Source organism: Sturnira hondurensis, unplaced genomic scaffold, assembly GCF_014824575.4.
Source record: "Sturnira hondurensis isolate 20B ecotype Veracruz unplaced genomic scaffold, ASM1482457v3 Scaffold0004136, whole genome shotgun sequence".
Taxonomy (NCBI): domain Eukaryota; kingdom Metazoa; phylum Chordata; class Mammalia; order Chiroptera; family Phyllostomidae; genus Sturnira; species Sturnira hondurensis.
In genome coordinates this window covers 55053610-55070261 of record NW_028076767.1, presented here as the reverse complement: position 1 = coordinate 55070261, position 16652 = coordinate 55053610, and the positions used below count along the sequence as shown (strand labels likewise).

At 37.0% G+C, this 16652-nt stretch overlaps 1 protein-coding gene across 11 annotated transcripts in view; it reads left to right on the top strand.

The window, feature by feature from the left end:
* Positions 1–16652, top strand: part of PKP4 (plakophilin 4) — a 245663-nt gene that overhangs the window by 160494 nt on the left and 68517 nt on the right. For 10 of the 11 annotated variants that reach the window (XM_037044659.1, XM_037044660.1, XM_037044658.1 and 7 more), the window contains one exon: positions 4484–4518. The exons of the other annotated variant lie outside the window; for it this stretch is intronic. In XM_037044659.1, coding sequence (XP_036900554.1) covers positions 4484–4518 — 35 coding nt within the window. The remainder of the gene's footprint in view (positions 1–4483; positions 4519–16652) is intronic. 11 annotated transcript variants of the gene reach the window in all.

The following is a 16652-nucleotide window of genomic DNA, read 5'->3' as shown; positions in this document are numbered from 1 at the left end:
GTGTTTGAAAAATCACTGTGAGCAGCAGCATGGAAAAGAACCTGAAAAGGATGAGAAATTAAAGCAGGAAGACAAGTTAGGTTAGAGACTGAAAGAATGATCCAGCTCGAGGTGATGAGAGGACAGAGGCCTGAACTTGTCTGTGGTGGTAAGGATGAAACCAGAAGATGTATGTTTTGTGGCGGCCATGTGCCAGCTACTGTCTTAGGTTCCAGAGGTACATCTGTGAACAAGGCAGACTTCACTGCCCTCGTGGAGTTCACACACTGGTCGGGGTTGGGGGAGGGTGGGAACAATAAAATGATTCATGTTCTTCAATTTGAATGACTAGGCAGTAATGTAATGATTAAATAGGAGTTTGGTGAGAAAGTTTGTGTTGAGTATGAAATATGTTATATCTATACATTTGGAAGTACCGGTATAGATTTGAGGAGCGAGGTTTTGGCTTTCTTCAGAGGTCCCGTCTATGTTTGTTTTTAGTCATAATACTTGGTTTTATGCTAACATTGGTCAGGACTTTTGGTTGAATAGAATATGCTCTGGCCTGTGTACGCAGACAAGAAACTTACTAAAAGCTTTTGGGTGTCAACTTATGGAATCTCTAAGAAGGCCAGAGAGCCCTTTTCTAAGTCAGGGTATCCATGAACACTGTGACTGCCAGGTCCAACACAGATGCTCCCCACCATACCATTGTCACCCCCTTACATGGCTGCTTGTGGACGCTCTGAGGCTGGCCTGTCCTCTGCCTGCAGAGGAGTCTGAGCAGCTTAATTTTCTGACTCGGGAAGATGCCAAAACAAGGAGGGTTTCAAAGATATTGCACAGCTATAAATATCCAACAAAAATATTTTGCCTCCAACTTACATCTCTGAATGGAAAAAATGTTTAATTTAATAAGTGTGTACAATTTTACAGCACACACTTAATTAGAGTACACACAATTACATATTTTCGTATAATGTGATGAAGGCCTTTCATATAATGTGATGTTTTAAGGTCTTCCTTAAAACAAAACTAACTTTGTTCACATTAAAATGAATTGCCTTGATTTATTAATTTGCTAATGAATTTGCTTTTTACTGTTGTTCAGACCAAACTTATGAGTGGATTTTTTCTAGAAGTTTGTCGCTAATTATTGAAAAATGTGAATACATTTTCCCACTGAAACTGTTATTATGTATGATTCAGTTTTTGTATATTAAAATGTGTTTCACGTTCCACTGGAAGCTCCTAAATACGAGCTACTTGGCATTTTCAGATGAGAAATGAAGGGAATGGGATGAAGTCATTGTGGGCACTGTGCCTCTAGTCACATTGTAGGCATTCAGTACAAGTTGAAAGTGTTTCTAGGAATAGATGATTAGAGGGAGAGAGGGAAGAAGGAGGGAATAAGCTTATATTTATAGCAGGGAGCTACCTTTATGTTTAAATATATTTTATTAATTATGCTATCACAGTTGTCCCATTTTTTTCTCTTCTTTATCCCCCTTCACCCACCCCCACCAGCATTCCCCCTACCTTACTTAGTTCATGAGGGAGCTGCCTTTAATTTTTCTAATACAAGCAGGTTATATCCAGTGACTTAACATTTCAAGGGACTAAGCAAAAACAAAACATGTATATAAAACACATAGATACCGACAACAGTGTGGTGATAGCCCGGGGGATAGGGATTGGCGGGGAGGTGGAGGTGAGCGAAGGAGGGGAAGTGGGGATGGAAGGAGACTTTGCTTGGGATGATGGGCACGCAGTGCAATGTGCAGGTGGTGTTTTGTTGAGTTGTACACTTGACACCTGCATGGTTTTGTGAGCTAATGTCACCCTAATAAATTCAATTTAAAGAAAAAACAGGTTACCTTTTGAAACGTAACTTAACGTTTCAAAATTGCACGTATATATTGTCTGATCCCGGAATTCCAGAGTGGTAATTCAAAAGGAAGTACACTGTCTGAATAACGTGCAATGGCCAGTCACAGCAGAATTGTAGGGTTAGTGTGAAGGTAATTGAGCTGAATATACAGAGATTAGCAAAAGTAGGTTTGTGCAAAACAGTTTATTCTTGTATTATTTATTATTCATTGTTTTATTTTCTGTACAAATGACTGTATACCTATTTTGCCTCACTCTGTATGGTCATCAAAATATACCATGGAACTTTTTTGCTTATTTTTAATGGTACTGTTAGCTTATTTTCCTAATGATTTGTATTTCTTAACCTAAAGTAGAGTTGGGGAAAAGAATATGAACTGAGGCTTTCCATTGCCTTCACTTAGGAATGCCTTATTGTATGGATGACCAAAGAGGTCTTTTCATCAGAAAAATGCTATTTGCCTTATTGTTACACAATGAGGCTACTGGCATTTTCTGCCTATGGTAGAGGAGAATAAGTTGACTTGCTTGAACAGAGTAATAACTGATCATTTATATGCCTGATCTTTCAGAACAATGAAGAACACGGTATTCCTTTTTCACAATTTGTGTTACAAGAACAGTGTGTGTAAAGCATCTGCTGTGTGTCAGGCAATGTGCTGGGTACTTAGTAAGAGGAGATGAACCAAACAGATACAGCCCAGCCCAGTTTGAGCAATTAACGTGAATTATATCCCATTATATATAATTTTAAGAATTAAAGTCTTCTAAAAGTATTTCATTAAAGTCTATGTAAATTTCAAACTCAGAAAATAAGTAGACTTTCTTGATATTCCCAAGCAACTTAACTGTATTAAACATTCCTGGATGGCATTTTGATTTATCGTGTTGTTTAGTATTGACAAGAAGTATGAGCATTTTGACAGGGACACAGTTGAATAAATAATATCAACCTCAGTGTTTAGAAAACTAATTTAGATAATAGAGCTAAATGACAAAAACAGATTCAACAAAAGTTGAAATTCAGTTTAGGGAGCCACTTTGAGTCCTAAGAATGTGATAAAGCACTCCCAGGAGCAAGACAGATGTGCCCTTACTGGCATCTGACCAAATTTTCACCTTTTTCCATCTCATCAGTCCCCTTTGAAGCCAGTCAGGCCTGCATCAGACAAAAAGGAACCTCACTGAAATGCTGAGGATCAGCATTAACTGATTGACTCCATTCTTGGGAGCACGCTCCCTACTTGCAGCTGATTTCAAGGTCCTGGAATGTGAGCTTCTGTGCCTCTGCTGAAGAAAAGGCAAAACACACAAAATTAAAGCTCAGGGAGTCCTTATGCCATCCAGAGTTTTTAACCAATAGGAGTTTCATTCACTGCTTAATGACTTGGAGAGATATCAAGGGGTTAACAAAAACTTAAAATCTTACAACCATAACAGTAAAAGGATTGTTCCCTTCTTCTGTTCCAAGTCCTTCATTCTACAGTGTTTCCTTAAAGTCACACATCTTTTCCTTAAGTTTAATAAATAGTCCACAGATACTTTAATATGTTTTATTTTGATTTTTAAAAAGTACGAATGTTTATAAAGAAACAATTTTTTGAATTGTGCCCCACAGAGATAACTGCTTAACTACTTTGGTTTTTATTTTACTAGGCTTCTTTTTAGGCACGTTGTTTATTTGTACGTATTAAGACAAAAATGGGGTTACAGGGTGTTCTGCCATATAGCACAGTACTGAGATGCCCTGACTTTGGAATCAGATGATCCCAGGTTTGAATCCCAGCTCTTGAGGTTATAAATAAGTCTTTGGCCAGTTACTTTATCTATAAAATAAGGATAATGTACCTACTCATAGGTTGTTTTTGAATAATACAATGGAGTTAATATATGTGGGGTACTTGTAATAAAGCATTTAGTAAATGCGTAATAATCCAGCTTCTTTTTCCTGTGTTCCTTCCATACTGTCCCCTTCACATCTTGCTTTTCTGTATTGATTGAGGGGTGGGGGGCAGAGAGGCACCGATATATTTTAAAATTGGTACTCTATATACCAAGAAAAATGTTCAACTAAAAATTTCCCCTGACTTGGAAATCCTTATATTTTTGATATAAAGTTTTATTATTTAAGTTTTATCAGTTAACATTCTATTTGAACTGATCCCATTAATTTTTGTGTCTGTTGTATCTAGAGCTTCGTTGGAAAATAAGTAAGATAAATGAAGTTCTTAAACTTTGGGGTTTCTTTTTAATGTATATGTTGTTTTAATGTATATGTAATTTGCATACTACCACAGAAAGCAGCAATAGTACATCATATAAGTACCATGATTCTCATACATAGTTGTGCTATTTTATTTGTCTCATTGAAGGAGGATCTTATGTCACTTTATAATTTGCCTTAATTTCCAAGTAGACATACAATTTTGTCTCAAATTAATGGGAAAGGTTAAGCAATTAACTTAGTGAGAAGAGTAATTTTGAATTTTGTTTGGAGTTTGTATACTTAATGTAATTAAATGTGATAATTAAATGTTTATATGCAAAATGGGGCCACAATTCAATTTTATGACAAAGAAAGTAAAGTTGCTATTTTTTTCTTCCTTTTCTCTAGCTCAACTGAAAAGTCATTTCCTTGGAGATCAACAGGTATGAGCTTTTATCACATAAAAAATCTTTATTATGTTTTACACATACACACACACACAAAGTAGCTTTATAGACTGCTTTTTGAATTTACTACCTCTTGGTAAAAATAAGCTAAGCAAGCAAAGCCTCTAATGGTGACAATATTGAGCTGTTTTGCTTTGAAGAAGTAGTTTTTAATATGCTTAATTTTTTAGTAATTAAATACATCTGTACACTTCAACAGTAAAAAAAAAAAGATAAAGCATTGGACAGCAACACTGTTAATATCTACCCAATATCAGAAAATTCTGTATCATAAAGAAACACATGAGATTCCCCCACAAAGGTTATTGTATAACCTAGGAAAGTTGGGTAATCAGTAAGTCAAGGTCTTTTCTTTCAATGTTTCTGATACTCAGAAGTTACCTGAAATGTTCATTTTCTTTATGTAGCCTATCTGGTAGTTTCTAGTATAGTCTGGAAGCTTCTTTCTATTTTCCCTTTTTTCCTTAAATTCACCTTGTATAAAGGACAAATTAAGGGAGAGTGTTTGCTGAGCAGCCACATCATGGACCCAGTACTGTACACATTGCTTGTCAGGCAGTGATAGGCTCAGCAACGCGTGGCCCCATCACCTCCTTTGGAGCTTATAATGTAAAGGATGTTGCCAACAATGTATAAATGCTAGATAGAATAGGCTTGATATCTGAATACTTGGGCAATTTTGAAACAAGGCTTACTTTGAGTAAAACTCAGATGGGATCCCCCAATGCCTCGTCTCTGAGTTTACCTGAACCTGGTACCAGGAGTCTTGTGTTATTTACAGTGCATACAAGGCACTCTTCTGTTTATAAAGAAGGTATTCCTTTACTACTAAAGGAAAGAAGGTTCTTTACTACTAAATAGCTGTAGTATTTACTCAAGCCATTGATTAGGCAGAGACATATGAAAAGCTATTTAATGAGATGTGCAAAGAACAGTTTAATGCAGGGAGGGCATGCTGTGAATTAGTAATGTGTGGTTAATTGACGAATAAGTGTTATGTGAGGAAACATGTTTATAAATGCACAGCCTGCTTCTGAGGTAGCTTTAGAGAGAAGACATGCCTGGAACCTAGGGCTTGACGGGTGGTGAGGGTGTTGTCATTAGGCAGCAGAAGAGACCACAGAAATGTCACATGGGAAAATTTAAAATTGGTCTGGGAGGTGATAAGGTGTGCAAAAGCTAGACAGCCACAAAGGGTCAGATTATAGAGATCTGCACATATCAGGGACTTTGAACCGCCCTCTTGCAGGCTTTAGAGAGCCACTGACATTCTTTGTCAGATTTAAACATTCCTCGGGAGAAATAGCAGAGCTATGACCTATTAAAAAGTGGTTTGGAAAATTAGTTTAAAGAAAAATGCTAAGTACACCATAGTGCATTTGTTATTTGGCTGTGGCAAATTTTACCATTTAATATAAAATTCTTCTCCAAGTTCATCTTTCGTACAGTATCATTAACTTATTTCAGAACTACCTGAGAGCTTGTAATAGTTGTCTAGCACTCAGTTGTCAATGTTTAAAACAATTATCCTTGCCCTCTTTGGTGCTTCAGGTCTAGTGAAAGCATATAACCGTGTCCACTTAAAACTTGGGGTCCATGGGGATGCTCTAAAGAAAACAAGTTATATACAAGTTGTCAGGTTGCTTCTTATTTTTCATTGTCGTAACATCGTGGCAAACTTCCATGTGTGTAAAAGTGTATCTGCACCGTAAGGTAGATTTTTAAGAAGAAAATTATGTAATGTGTATGGAACATTGTTAAGGCTTTTAATATATGTAACCAAGTTTCATTCCTGAAAAGATTGTGTTGATTCTCTCTCCTTAGGTGATAGGAGGCTGATTCTCTCATATTCCCCCATTAGTGTTGTCATTCACACTTCTAACTATCTACACAGTATTAAAGTACCTCTGTATTGTCTCTTTCTACTGGAGGGTTCGTGTTTGATAGGTGGGAGTTCTTTGTAGGCTAGAGTACTAGCTCTATCACTTAGGGCTCTGTCGGTAAAACTGCGCCCATGCCAGGCAGCGGAATATGAGGGGTTTGATACAGAGAAGTTATAGTTAAGAGTGTGGGTTGGAAGGTTTGGGGGAATTAAACAGCATGATGAAGCACCCAGAAGATTAATCATGACAGGAAGCTCCTACCATTTCTAAAATTGCAGGGGCCAAAGGCCGGGTGCTTTTGGAGATGGGGCAGGGGCAGTTCCGGAATCAGCTGGAACCACAAAGTGCTGGGTAGAGCTGCAGAAACATCCTTTTCTGTGTAGTCCTCCTCCTAACCCACACCAGTCTGTCCTGGCTGAACTGAGCTGGAATGCGCAGTTACGGATTTTCAACTACTGAAAAAGCCAGGGGGGCACAGTGCATAATTGTGTTGATTTACATACAGAGAGAATGATCTTAGAATATGAAGACACGTGATAGGCAATCAAATGTCTGGGCACTTGGCATTCTTTCTGTCTTCTCTTCCCTCCACGACATTTACTCAGCTTCATTCATTTGACCACCGTTTCCCTAATTACTAATGTAGTAAATATATGTAAAATATTATATGTGTAAATATAATATTACATGTGTCTGTGTGTGTATAAACAGCTTCCAAAATACTTTCATATTAGGGAAATACAGCTCCAGGGATTCATCTGTCCTCACCATAGCTACATTTGTAATTCACACCTATTAACTGTGCTTCATGCCTTTTGTCAGAGTATATATACTCTTGCCCAAACTCCTGTTGAAACCTGGGAGGTATTACATTTACTTATAATGCTTTCTTTTTTTTTGAGAGGTTGGTGGAAGTGTATTAGCCTTCAGGCACAACTATCGCAACCAGTATTATTGCACCTTCTACTATTTTGACTGTTGTTCCTTGTCATTATTGTTAGATTTGCCTTTTCAGCCATGGCAATAAGGTATGATTATGAGGGTAGAAAATTGAAATGTGATTGTATGGACAAAAGTAAAATCTAAGTCATTTCATGTTTCTTTATCTAAGTAGTAATAGGTGCATTTTAGAAGTTTGATTGTAAATTTTAAAAATGACTGATTTGCTGCTTCTTTTATTGTCAAGTTTAACTATCGTCTTCTCATTACAACTTTTCATGCAGAGATACTGAATACAATATGAAAGTCATCTCCTTTGTAGAATTTGGCAGTCTGATTGAAGCAGGGTGACTTGAATGTAAAAAATATATACTGAAAAGGTCTTCGGTCTACTTTGTCTTTGGCTGCGTTTTGATGAGAATCATTATTCACTTTTCTTGATTTCCTAAATAAGAAAATACTGCACGAAATGACTTAGGATTGAACGTCTGTTTCTGTTCCTTATTTTTTTCAATATTTTGCACATTTATATGTAAGCAACTTTTCTACCTTTTTTATTACAATTTTGTCTTGAAAAGCTTAGCACTTTAAAGCTTGTCTGCAGTAAGGGGAACTGTTAATAGGGCAGTGGTTTGATCACTCACTACCTGGGAGAACGCCCTACCGACTCAGGTGTTTTCAGGATATCATATTCCGCTTAAATGCCAGAAACTGAAACCACCTGCTGAATTTTTTTTTAAAGACCTAACTTACTATACAGTCATTTTCTAAGAGCTCAGGCTGCCTTAAGCAGAAAAGATTTTTATTTCTTTTTGACTCAGTTAGACAGAATCAGATGGCCTGTTTTTTTCTGGTTGGTTGGTTGGTTGGTTTTTAATCTGTACTAGGAATAGGAAGCTATTGGAAAGTAAAAAAGCCAAAGCTTTTTAAGTTTGGATGCACAAAGAGATAACTTCCCAAATCATGGGAAAGAACTTTTCATGTTACAAACATTTTATTTTCCTAGGCTAATCAAGAAGGAGACTTAAGGAGAAGCTTCCCTAGAAGTAACAAAGTTGTTTTGACCCATGTATTCTCTGCTGTTACCTTGCCTTCCTGTGGCCTTCCCTCTTCATTAGTCTGCATTGCGTAGCTAGCTTATCAGCATTGTGTATGTACTCGCTAAAAACATACATGCACATCTTTTTGTCTTTTATGAAGAAGAGAGATTGTCATTTTTTGTTTTGGGTTTGTCTTTTTTTAGCCTTGCATTATTTTATAAACTTGCATTTTTGTGTTTTTACGTATATTCTCTAAAAGGGGGTGAAGTGGGAATGCTCTCTCAGTGCAAACGCTGAGATATTTTCCTTTTTTCCCCTCTTTTATCGGTGTGTCATTTTCCCATGTTCATATCTTTATATCTCAACAATGTATGTATGTGTACAATCTCTTATGTTCCACCAAAGTTTGAGGTAGCTTTTAAGAAGACATATAATAAAAAAGAAAAATAAACACCAGAATCAGACATACACATACATCAAGAAAAATAAACACCAGAATCAAACATACACATACATCAAGACCTATTATTATACGTATTATAATAATAGGTCTTGAGGAAACATGAGAATGCAAATATATGCACATGTAATTATACTTCTTCATGATGGAAAACATTGTACAGAATATCTTTTAAAGAAAGAACCTTGGACTTACCTCTCTTTAAGAAAAAACATACTAATACAGTCATAAAAATAACCATACATAGTATGTGCTACCCACCAGAAAGAAGCTGTTGAAACCATAAATTGAATTTTTTTGTCAAAGTTATCATTGATTGTTGCTTAAATCCTCCAGCCACACTCTGTAAAGTGAATTTTGCCAAAATTTTACAGTATTTCTGTTCCAGGAAAAAAATTACTAGAGCCCAAGTTTGCCAGCTTATATATAAAATAAGGGGAAGGGAGTGGCATCAGCCTGAGAATCTGCCCCTGCCCGCCCGCTTCTATGTAGACGAGGAGGAAGAGGAGCCTGCAGAGCTGCCCACTGTCTGTTCCCACCAGGCCAGAGAGATCCCACTTTCACTTGAAGAGACTGTTCAGGAAACAGTTGCAGGAGCAGAAATTAATGTAACTTAAGTAATTGGGAATTACTACTCAGATAAGAAATTGAAGAGGTCAAAAGATGACAGTATCTAATAAAGCAGTGAGTTATCAAAAGACACAGGAGCATAAATGAGGAAATTTCTGGTTGACCCAGAAGGCATGAAAGGATCAGTAGATTTAGTTGGGTATTTTAGGATATGTAGTGCACAGGGGAGAAACTTTTAACAATGACATGCAGTTAGGATATTTGATGTTCAAAAATGTATATGAAAGGGAAGAAAGATGAGAAAAGATTGTAGTGAAATAGCAATTTTAAACTGATGAGATTATTTAATTTCACAGTGCCATATTTGTTTGTTGTAGAATATGTATTGAAGTGCCGTAATTTTAACTTAATGTACATTTAAATCATGATTTTGTGATACATACTGACAGTACTTAGCATATACTAATACCATATAGGAGTTAGATTTTGTATTTTGTTTATGTATTTAAATTTTGTTTCTAAAATGTGTAGACATAAGTTTGTTCTACTGAGGTGGGTTTAAGAAATAATACTACTAAACATAAATGATAAATGAGAGACTAGCCTTAAGTCAATTTATTTGTCTTTTTTCCCTCCATCTGGAACAAGTAATTTACAACACAAAAAAGCATCAACATATCATAAGACTCCAACTTAAATGGGAACCTTTTATGCCTCAATAGAAATGTACTGAAATTATAGAATAGCTACAGGAAGAAGTTATACATGTTTATAAATAGAGTATAAAGTCTATTATTTTACTCAGGATTTTGGATTTTTTATTATAGCTATAAATCATATAGATGGCAAAATTTTACTACAGATTCCTTAGAGTTTCTCTTCTAAATACCAGGAGAAAAACAAACTTCTGTTAAATTATCCTTCCAGTCCAAGTTTATCCTCCCATATATTTAGGCCTTTTGGTCACATCGTCATGGTAGTTGTCTTACCGCAACTGCAGTAATGTAGCTTCCTGGTCATCACTCTGAAGAGTCTCTTAACTTTTTTAGTGCTTTGCGTCTGGAGTAAGGCATGCTTCTTATTTTTCCAAAATAATAGTAAGTCTAAAACATTTGAAGTAAAGGTAAAAACATCCTTTATTGCCACCTCTCCTCATCCCATGGCCTTTGCACCACATGCTGAGAGTGAGGCTGCCATGGATCCCCTCTAGAGGAGTTTTATTACCTGATGAAAGAAAGAAAAAACTGGGAAAGACCACCTGCATAAACAGAGATTATCATAAACCAGCTTATCTCCTATTTGTTCCCTAAAAACAATTTGTTCTTCCTATAGATGCCTTCTCTCCTCCTCCCACCTAATTACATTAGCCCCTAATTTAAGCCACTGGCGTGGAATGATATTGAATGTGGACTGTGGCTGAAAAATAAAAGTAAAAAAGAAAAAGAAATAAGGAAAGCTCCAGGAAGGCATATGTTGAGTTTCAGATGTTTTCAGTTTAAAATGATCTTCATGCCAACTCTCTTGAGTTTACGTGGGTTCCCACAAATACACATTCTGGTTGATCTACACCTATCTATGCTTACTATGTTACCAGGGTATAGGAGTGTAAATCTTCATGAATATTTTAAATTTTAATAAGTTGTTAGGCTTTAAAAAAGCACTTGTTTCAAATTTCCTTCTAAATCTTGGACAGATAAAACAGTAAAATTATTTAAAGAAATAGTTATTGAATGTTTATTAAATAAGAACATTCCATGGAGGCTTCAGCATTACCAGTGATAATTATATTATTTGACTAGTTCTTATGGAAATTGGAAATCACCCTGATCTTGGAGTTTAACAAAATTTTCTTGTGTCCTGTCAGTTTTGCTTTTTTCTTTTAATATCTGGCTCAAAATGATCAGATACATTTTCTGTCAGAAAAAAATGCAACCACCACTGCCAAAACAAGCAAAATATAATTTTTTACCTCTATTGCACTTTTCCATTACCATTTAATCCTCTTATACTCCCCTCCTCACAGTAATCACACTTGTCCATGCCCATGAGTCCTTTTTCCTTTTTGCTCCATCCCTCCACCCCTTACCCTCCACATACAGCCCCCTCCGGTGGTGACCATCCTGCTCTCCATGTATGAGTCTGTTCCCATTTTCCTTATTAGTTCAGTCTGTTCATTAGATTTCATATATGAGTGAAATCATATGGTATTTGTCTTTCTCTGACTGGCTTATTTCACTTAGTATAATGTTCTCCAGGTCCATCCATGCTGTTACAAAGAGTAACATTTTCTTCTTTTTTATGGCTGAGTAGTGGTCATTGTGTAAATGCCCCATAGTTGTTTTATCTACTTATCTACTGATGGACACTTGGGCTGTTTCCATATCTTGGTGATTGTAAATAACACTGCAGTGAACATAGGAGTGCTTGTGGGTTTTTTTGAATTGGTGTTTTGGGTTTCTTTGGATATATTCCCAGAAGTAGGATCACTGGGTCAAAAGACAGATCCAATTTTAGATTTTTGAGATATCTCCATACTATTTTCCACGGTGGCTGCACCAATCTGCATTTCCACCAGCAGTGCAAAAGTGTTCCTCTTTCTACACTGTACTTGTTTGTTGATTTATTGATGTTGAGGTACCATCTCACACCTGTCAAAAAACAAACTTATCACCAGTGGACATAATTTGAGTACAAACATCTCCAGAGGTCCCCAAACTTCGCTGCACGTTAGAATTGCCTGTAGAGCTGTTAAAATTTTGATGTCCAGGCTTTTCCTACACAGTTCAAGAGTCTGAGACCTGCTCTAGGCATCAATAGTCTTTACAGTTCCCCTGGTGATTCCACTCCGCCTTAGTGGTGCCTTAGTGGTGATTCCACCACTACCTTACTCGTAATTAAATTAATTATGGGTCATTAAAGAGAAGAGTTAACTGTTTAATTAATCTATTCTATACAGATTACATTTCAGGATAACCAAATAATCTTAGTCTTTACTAGCTGTACAAAGATTTCTAGAATATGCCAAAAGAATTCCTGTGGATAAATATAGAAAGAGCAGTAAAATTAGGAAAAAATGACAATTTGCAGCCCCTGATGAAACAATTGATTCAAGCAAAGATTGTCAGTGTATGCAGAAACCACTATATTTCCACTCCTAGCTGTGCATGAGAATCCCCTTGGGAGCTTTTTAAATTTCTCACCTTCAGACTGCAATTTAGGTTGGTTGAATTGGACCGTCTGGGCTTGGACTTGGTCAGCAGCAGTTTGTCCCCCTGAACCAAGATGACTGCAGTGTGTAACAAAAGCTGAGAACCATTGCTCTAGAAGAAAGGCTGATGGTCAACTTAAAAGGAAAAGACCAGGCTGCCTCCACTTGAATTGGCTGTTTAGTCTTGGCAACTGTAAACGTTATGACGTGACATGATGTGAAGTACACAGTATCATCCACAAAGTATCCCACTACAGAAGTTTTACCTGAGAGTTTTTAGCTCAAACTTTATGCTGACAGGAAATATTAAGGTTGGGGGAGATGCATAACTGCCTCCATGAGAAACCTGTCACACAAGTTCAGAATGCAGAGCACCCTGTGTAAGTTTATTATTGTGATCTCTTCAGTGAGCCAAGAAAATGAAAATAAGGGAATCTTTTTAGATTAAGGGACTTAAGTGACAATCACATTCAGTCATCGCACCTCATTTCAGCCCGACGAGTATAAGCCAACTGAAAAAAAAAAGACATTTCTGAAACATCAAGAAAATTTGGTACGAACTCATTATATAGCATTATAGAATAATTGTATTTTTGTGAATTGCTTATGTTACAGAGTCACATATAGAAGTATGTAGAGTTTAAATGATGTGATGTGCGGGATCTGTTTTAAAAATCTGTAACAGAAGAGAAAAAGATAAATGAAACATAGAAAGTGGCATAATATTGTAATCATTCAGTCTGGGGAAAGAGTTAATTTTACTTTTCTCTTGTATATATGTTTGAAAACTTTAATTTAAAAAAAATTAAGTACAAACTCTTTAAACAAAGGGTTCAAAGCATTGGGGTTAAAATAGTACACCAGAGTGATATGTGTTAAAGCCAGCAAACCACTCTGAATTTTGGCCCTAACAAAATGAGGCCAGCTATGTGATAGATGACATGAGTTTCCCAGCTAGTGGATGTTAATTTAATTTGTATTTCCACGTAGTTGGGTCTTGTTAAATGAATCCTTGTGGAACAAAATTATCTGGGCAACGTGCTGGGCATCAGCCTTTCTGGTGGTTTAGAACTCTACAGGTATCGCTTGGTTTGTGCATAGGTGGCAGCTACCAAGTAAGAATACTAGCGTTTGCTTTAGTAAACACGTGTGTGAATGTTTCTAAGCCATTTAAATATGATGTGCCAACACATCCCCAAAAGGCTTCAATGGCTTAGTGCTTTATGAAAATCAAATACCTAGTTTTAGCTTTTAACATTTTATGTTTGATACAAACATGTCAAATATTTAAAATTTCTCATGCTTTTAGTGATATGTGAAGAAATATTCTATTAACTATCTAAAAATAAAACAAATTGTCAAGTCAGAAAGCTCCCCTTTTTCTATTACCACCTTCTCAACACACCAAGGCGCACTTCCTCAGTTTAAGTGTGTTCCTTTGGGGACTATCAGAAAGCCAACCATCTATAACTCCACATTTTATTGTGCCAGAGTTAGACTGCATTTAGCTTTAGGCTCGATGATCTTTACCAAAATAGATGATTCAGTTGAAAATTATAGAGAAACCTAGTTTCAGAAGATCATTCATTTCTTTTGATGGTAAATATGTATGAGATTTTTTTAAGGTTTTCATTTCTTTAACAGAAGGAATCTGTCTTGTATCTCCTACCATAAAATATTCCTGTTTCTATATTTTGTAACATATTTTTCCTAAAAGGAATAAAATATATCTTTGAAAAGAGTATTTTAGAGTGATTTTTGAGCACTTATTTTCCATAGAGCAATGACTTTTGAACTCCTTATTTTTTTTAAGTTTTCCTTTTACAGATAGAGAATATAAATTTTATTTTATTTTTTAAATGTATTTTATTGATTATGCCATTAGTTATCCCATTCCCCCCTTCATTCCCCTCCACCCTGCACATCCCCTCCCACCCACATTCTTCTTCTTCTTCTTTTTTTTTTTTAAAGAATTTATTTATTTATTTATCTTTAGAGGGGAAGGAGAGAGGGAGAGAAACATCAGTGTTTGGTTGCCTTTCGTTCGTTCCCTGCTGGGAGATGGCCTGCAGGGAACTGGCCTGCGACCCAGGCATGTACCCTGACTGGGAATCGAACCGCGATCCTCTGGTTCGCAGGCTTGTGCTCAATCCACTGAGCTACGCCAGCCAGGGCCCACATTTTTCTTCTTTAGTTCATGTCCATGTGTCATAAATTCTTTAGCTTCTAGTTTTCCCACACTATTGCCCTCCCCCTATTTTCTCCCAACCATCTATGCTACTTATTTTCTGTATTTTCTCCCCCACTCTCCTCCTCCCACTCCCCTGTTCCTAACCTTCCATGTGATCTCCATTTCTGTTGCTCTACTCCTGTTTTAGCTGTCTGCTTAGTTTGCTTTTGTTTTAGGTGTGGTTGTTAATAACTGTGAGTTTGCTGTCCTTTCACTGTGCATATTTTTTATCTTTTTCTTAGATAAGTCCTTTTAACATTTCATATAATAAGGGCTTGGTGATGATGAACTCCTTGAACTTGACCTTATCTGAGAAGTACTTTATCTTCCCTTCCATTCTAAATGAAAGCTTCGCTGGATAGAGCAATCTTGGCTGTAGGTCTTTGGATTTCATGGCTTGGAATACTTCTTCCCAGCTCCTTCTCGCCTGTAAGGTCTCTTTTGAAAAAATCCGCTGACAGTCTGATGGGCACTCCTTTGTAGGTGACTGACCCCTTATCTCTTGCTGCTTCTAGAATTCTTTCCTTCACTTTAATCTTCAGTAATGTAATTATGATGTGCCTTGGTGTGTTCCTCCTTGGGTCCACCTTCTTTGGGACTCTCTGAGCTTCCTGGACTTCCTGGAAGTCTATTTCCTTTGCCAGATTGGGGAAGTTCTTTATTATTTGTTCAAATAAGTTTTCCACTTGTTGCCATTCCTCTTCCCCTTCTGGTACCCCTATAATTTGGATGTTGGAACATTTAAAGATGTCCTGGAGGTTCCTGAGCCTCTCCTCATTTTTTTTTTTTTTTTGAATTCTTGTTTCTTCATCCTTTACTGTTTGATTGTTTCTTTCTTTCTTCTGGTCCACTCCATTGACTTGAATCCCAGTTTTCTGGTTCAGTTTTCTGGTTCCCAGTTTTCACTATTGGTTCCCTGTGCATTTTCCTTCATTTCACTTAGTGTAGCCTTCATTTTTTCATCTAATTTCTGACTAAAATCAACCAGTTCTGTGAGTATCCTGATCACCAGTATTTTGAACTGTGCATCTGATAGGCTGGCTATCTCTGGGCCGCTTAAAAGTGTTGGCTCTGGGGCTTTGATTTGTTCTTCTGATTGAGCCATTTTTGGTCAGGTTGTGCCTGTTATATATGAGTGGTGGAGGCTTACGTGTTCACCAGGGCAGGACAACCCAGTTACTGTGTTGTGACACTATATGTGGGGGCAGGGTCAGAGAGGGATCAGTGGTGCTTGTTCCACACTCTCTTGGATTTCAGCCTCCTCTGCCGCTTCCCACAAGATAGCACCTTTCAGTCAGTGCTTTTAGGCTTTATTTCCCGTCTCTGGGGCCCTGGTTTGCACAGTCTGTCTTGCTGCCCATTTTTGCCTAGTTTATCAGCACTCGAATGCGTGCCCATGGTCAGACCTGCACCACCTGTGCTCCCAGGTCTGGCTGCTGCTGCTTTTTCCTGCTGCAGTCCCTCTGTGCAGGCCACTGACTCTGCCCCTTTTACTGGTGTGATTGAATGGTTGTCAGATTTCTATACAGTTCAATTTTCCGTCCGTTCTGGTTGTGTTTTTGTTTCTAAATATTTGTTGTCCGTAATTTTGATTGTTCAAGGAGGCACAATGTTTCCACCTACACCTCCATCTTGGCCAGAAGTCTCAAATTTTTTAAAGTATGTGTGGTACTACATTTTAATTAGTATCCAGACTGAAAATACTTCATAAAAACTCAACATGACCATTTGTGAAAAGTACTATTTTTTCCTAAAAATGATTTTAATCATTTTGTATCCC